General features: G+C 36.1%; 1 protein-coding gene across 7 annotated transcripts in view; it reads left to right on the forward strand.

Moving 5' to 3' along the window:
- SRFBP1 (serum response factor binding protein 1) overlaps positions 1-5,743 on the forward strand; it is a 131,882-nt gene extending 126,139 nt beyond the window's left edge. For all 7 annotated transcript variants that reach the window (XM_073344802.2, XM_073344808.2, XM_073344806.2 and 4 more), the window contains 4 exons: positions 377-458; positions 1,769-2,522; positions 3,046-3,083; positions 4,315-5,743. In XM_073344802.2, the coding sequence (XP_073200903.2) occupies positions 377-458; positions 1,769-2,522; positions 3,046-3,083; positions 4,315-4,505 (1,065 nt within the window). In that variant the 3' untranslated portion in view covers positions 4,506-5,743. The remainder of the gene's footprint in view (positions 1-376; positions 459-1,768; positions 2,523-3,045; positions 3,084-4,314) is intronic.
- Positions 5,744-6,000: the final 257 nt, after the last annotated feature.

Below are 6,000 nucleotides of genomic sequence, written 5' to 3' on the forward strand. Positions count from 1 at the left end.
TGTAAAATTGTAGTGTGTTGTTCAAGCCTGGAAGATGTGCAGACAATCTATTCTTAAACATAAACATCACAATATCACTCATAGTTAATAATAGGGCAATTGCAATGGTGCATATTTGTAATGTTCTTATCGGTAGCCCCATAGTCAAATTCTTTCGTGCTCCTGGGGATGACGTGAGATTTTAATTTAAGACAAATGTGAGGTGTGCAGGCCTGGTAACATTTCAACTTTCATTGTCTTGGAGTTTTTGTTTTTTAGTGGGCTGGGAGGGCTATACACTGTCACTAGTGTGTCTTATAGTATGGATCAGGAAAATCTACACAACCACCTTATCACCATACAACATTTCTTATTTATTTTTCATTTTTTTATACAGCCAAATTCCACTGCAGCTGACAGAGCGACTGCTAGACTAGCAACACACCCACTGTTGAAGACAAAAATTGCTGATATTAAAGGTATGAAATAGACAGTCTCATCTTGTGCACAAACAAATACAGGAATTTGAACATTATCTTGTTCTATCCCTTAAAAATGGTGTTTTGGAAGAGGTAATATAATTACTCCTGTCTCAATAGGGATGTTTGTCGTAACCGCACAGATGAATTGTAAACGTTTTACAGTTAATTTCTGAACACTGAAGCGTCCTTTATTCTGTAAGGAACTGAATTTTTAATAAAAAGAATATAAATGAATATGAATATATATAAAAATAACGAATATGTCATGTGTCAATAATAAACTGGCTTATTATAGCCTGAATATGTTGGTCATTTTTTATATTAAATTGCTTCCATGTTTGTTCTCTGCTTTTAACCCACAGTAATAGTATTTGCTATTAGGTGTATATACTGTTTGCTAATAGGTGTATGTACTGTTACACATTTGTATTACCGAACTTAAGCCAGCTAGCTGAGATGAAGTCACAGACCTAAAATAGTTTTGTAATATTAACTGTTTAGCAGGTTAATAGGTCTAAAACTTTCAGTTGTATAGCAGCTTGCAGACAGAGGGGATTATATGATTCATAAAATCCAGAAGTCTCTGCTAAATTGGTGCTGCATCCTGTTTAGAGCAACACCTATATTGATTCTATAAAGACTCTATATTGGAGGTATTTAAGGCTGGGGTTTTTAAAGTAGGCTAAAGCAGTTTGCACCATTTCCAGTATGGACATAGCTTGTTTTTCACCACAGCATTCACATACCCTACACACCACCGCTAATGGTGTACGGTTTAGATATAGGCTAAAAGAAGGTTGAGACATGTTGGTTGGTGCTCTCTGTTGGGCAAAGAGCAGATATGGAAAATTCCAAGCCAAAGGGTGAATGTTTCAGAAAAAAATTAGCTTGTGAAAAAAGGTTATGGTGGAAATAACCTTAGCTAATAACAGGCACTGCTAGGTGCCTATGATTATACGTGTGTGTGGATATAACGTGTGTTTGCAGATTTCCACACTCAAAATATCATCTAACATTAACTTGAATCAATGAAAATCATCTGATGCTGAGAAGTTCGCTGCATGCAATTGGAGCCCTCACTCAGTTCTGATTTCCCCGCTTTTCCTCTTTGACGTTACTTCAAGCCATTTTCAGCCCCTACTTTTACTTTCTAAATGATCTAGTGAAGGCACCAAAAATATCTCATACTTGCTCAGCATAGTGGATCTAACTTGCAAACATAGTGTCAGAGCCCCTTGAGCATTATTTTAACTAATGTGTGTACTGTCGTGATGCTGCAATAACTCTATTTGCTATTATTTTTGTAGCTGCTGTAAAAGCCTTTAAGGATGCAAGACGGAAGCCACCTAAAACTCAATCTTCAGATGACCATAAATCAGAAGAACAGCTTTCTCAAAAGCCTAAATTGAGGCAACAGTCTAATAGCAATGTAGATAACCAGACACATACACTGGTTCTAAAACAGCAAGACGCTAAAACAAAGGTGAATGTGAAAACAGCCACTAACATAGAAAATAAACAAATCTGCGAGAGAGAATGTGAGCAGAAAACTTTAGAAATTGAAAGAACAGATTCTCCGGGTGATTTGTCATTACAAACTTCAGAAAAACATGCAGTAGTTCAGGATCAAACCAAAATAACAATTGACTTGCCAAAAAGAAAAAAACTTACAAGTGCGAACAAGTTCAGGATAACAAACAAATCAAACAGTGATGTCAGTGATATGGAAAAATTTGATAACAAGGAGTATTTTGATGACAGCACGGAAGAGAGGTTTTATAACCAGTCATCCGATTCTGAAGATACTGATAGTGATGACGATTTCTTCATTGGCAAAGTAAAGAAAAAGAAGAAGAAAGTGGCAGATAGTGACCTTTCTTCAGCAAAGGAAAAGAAAAGACTCAAAGAAGCATTACTAAACAAAACAAAGGACTCAAAGTTCATGATGATGCAGGATGTGATCACAGAAGAATGTAAACCAAATGCAAAAGCAATGAAGTTGGAATCAGTATTTTGCAACTCTCTGTCCAGATCTGATCAGAAATCCAAAAATATGAAGAGGTACTTTTTTCCATTTCAGTTATAGAAATTATAAAGTAATTATTATGACTTGTAATATTTCCATCGAATGAGCAGAATTTCAGCCAATCACTGCTCAGAGTATTTGGATTGGCATTTTGTAGCCAGTCACATTATTCTTCCTTGACCATTACGCATTTTTCAAATTTTTCCCTGCTCAGGAAAGTTATTCATGTGTCAGTATCAACAGAAAGTCCTAAAAAGATGCTCACAGCAATGTAACTGCTCCTGACCATCATAAAAGTTGAACTCAAAAGCTCAAGATGAGCCAACAACCAAAATCAGTTTTATATTCAAAAATATAAATTATATGTAGTTCTTGCATTGGTTTACATGTCAGTTTCACTTTAATGTCAACCAATTGCAAAAGCTGTTTATTGCTATCATACCCTAGTGCCATGTAGATTATCCAGCAAGTATGGTGGAGCTGGCCATTTTTTCAAACAAATATTTTATTATTATTCCTTTCTTGAAAGATCTTTAATACTATTTTCTTGTTTTTTAGAAATGTTAACTATCAGACTTCCAAAAATAGAAGAACAGGTATGTGTCCATGGTACTGCTGCTCCATTTGAATTCCTTAAAATGCCAAAAGTAAAACCTGTCAATCTGTACTTATACCTGTAGGGCTAATCACAATGAGGTATTCTGTTTTGTTTCATATTTCAGTTTAGGACTTGTCTCCATGAAAACAATTAGTTTGCGGCAAGCTGGGGTGAGAATCTACCCCCTACTAACCTGTCATAAACTGTCTGTGTGGACCCTCTTGACATGCATTAACTATGTTAATGTGCTTTCATTTACTTCCATTTCAGAGAGGACTAGATCAAAGAATGTAAATGTGCATCAGCATGATCTACATGGACAGTTAGTCTGCAGCAGGCCAGTGCAGCGTAGATTCACACCCCGTCTTGCCACGAACTAAATGTTCATGGAGACAAGCCCTTAGTGACATTTATTCACATATTTTTGTTTGAGTCATCAAGGGATTGCACTTGCCGTTTAACTTGTAGTAACTGTTTGATGCTATACATTTCCATGGTTTGAAATAGTTACCAAAAGCAAGCATCCTACAGGTCTGTACTCGGCCACCTTTCCCCACGTAAAGTAATATCTTACTCCATGAAGCTACTCATGGAAAAAGGTACAACCTGAGTGTGAGTAAAGGTGGCGGAATACAACCCTTAATCTCATCAAGTGGTTCATCCCAGCAAATTATTTTAGCCACTTGAATATTTTACCCAGATTATGGCTCATTCTGCACTTTCAAGGATTAGAATTTTTTTTCTGCATCAAAGAAATTATGTACCGAATATTGAAAGTGCTACTCTAAAATCAGATGTCCAGTGACTCATCCCTCATTGGTGTACTGTACAATAAACTCAGATTGTGATGACTCTTATGCATGGTAATTAAAATTCCACCCAAATTTTGCATTGAAACCCCAGTGCCTTCTGCCATCTTGACCATATCTGCTGTTCATGACCTGTCAGTTTGCTGATTTGTGAGAAGAGGGATAATCTTCCTGGGTATTTTTAAAAAAAAGTATAAAGTATAGTCATGTGTTCATATGTGTATATTATGCGTGTCTCATTAGGAATGGATATTGGAGATTATATGGTATGTCTCACTTATTCTATATTGGCTTAGTTATATTGGCTTCCAGTAAATACCTACCCTTATCTTCCGGTTTTTACAGTATGTATTACCTGGTTTTGTGTATGTTCGTAACATAGTTGCATTTAATGCTTTTTTTATTGTATTTTATGCACAGCTTTTCCAAAAAATGAACTGCGGGTAAAGAGAAAACAACTTGCTAAAGCTGCTGGTATACAGTATGAAAATAAAAAAGAGCTTTTAGAGCAACCACTTCATCCTTCGTGGGAAGCAAGCAAGAAGCGTCGGGAACAAATATCTCAAATTACAGCATTCCAGGGGAAAAAAATTAAATTTGATGATGATTAAACTTTTTTAATATAAATTCATATTTTTAAAGAAGATTCTTTGAGTTCCCCTCGAGTTCGGTGTCTACTTTTGAGATGTAACAACTTGTGTTTTGGCTGGACCTTTGTGACCCTGGTGTTATAGATTGAAAAGAGAATATTTATCTTCTTGATTGAGATAATATGTGCAAAGTTGTTTGGAAAGTAACCCTTTTACAGTATTTGAGAACTAGTGCCTTTTTCAAATCATATTTACATGTATAAACTAAATAGTACCCTAATCTTGTGAAATCGGTGATGTAGTCTTTTAAAGGTTTTTTAGCAAGGGAAAAGCTATTCCAGATTTGTTTATAATGAAGATGGTTTCATTTGCTCAGTTTGTGCTATATTAGTTGACTAATGGGGATGTCACATAGTATCAGATTCAGAGTTCACTTCTATAGTGCCACCAGCTGTGAAACCCACAATGAAGTCAAGAAGGGGTTTATGGAGATATTTTGTGCTCTGTAGTAGTTGGGAGTTTTGACTTGCTTCTATTTCCTCTGTGGCGTTTTGCGTTATGTAAGGTACGCTCAAGAGAATTATTTAAGGACTTCCATATCAGACGAGATGGGAAGGGTAAGTGCTCCTATCTAAGAAAACATTGTTAAAATAGTTCATTAAAGCATATGTTTAAAATATCAAAATATTTACTCTTGTCTTAGCTGGAAGAAGTTAAGAGCACTGTTAGCTCTGAAGACATTTGCTAAATTCCATAAATGCATGAAGCAAGCAGAAATGGAGATCAGTAGTGCTTAAGGTAAACTCTAGGTAGCAATAAAAACTTGCCATCTAAAAAATAATCATCTTTCTTGATTAGATCAACAATTTTGATAACTAAAGTGCACAGTCATGAGCATTCCTGTACTGAAAGGAAAATTCAGTGTGCCCCACTTAATTTAAATTGCATATAAAAGTACCATCTGATCAAATGCTATTGATTTTTTTCCTCCAAAGATCTTGTTTTTTTGATATCCTAACTGTTGGAAGGGCATTTGACTGTGCTGGATGGAGCTATCAGTTTAGTGTTTTGGAGTTCCTGGGATCGGGGTGAGGGGAGATGGTTTTTAGCCATATTTTTTTCTTAAAAGGTCTTTCATATTAGTTAATTTTAAAAGATCTATGAACTTAATTGTAACTGCCTCTTCCTCGTGGTTTAATTAGGTGCTACTGTCCTTTATACAATTGGTCTGAATCAATTCCATAAAACATATACACAATTGGTCACATAAACACCACCCTATACCGGAAACCTACTGACCGCTATTCCTACCTGCATGCCTCCAGCTTTCACCCTGACCACACCACACGATCCATCGTCTACAGCCAAGCTCTGCGATACAACCGCATTTGCTCCAACCCCTCAGACAGAGACAAACACCTACAAGATCTCTGTCAAGCTTTCTTACAACTACAATACCCACCTGCAGAAGTAAAGAAACAGATTGATAGAGCCAGAAGAGTTCCCAGAAGTTACC

Source organism: Lepidochelys kempii, chromosome 5 (genome assembly GCF_965140285.1).
Source record: "Lepidochelys kempii isolate rLepKem1 chromosome 5, rLepKem1.hap1, whole genome shotgun sequence".
NCBI classification, from domain to species: Eukaryota; Metazoa; Chordata; order Testudines; family Cheloniidae; genus Lepidochelys; species Lepidochelys kempii.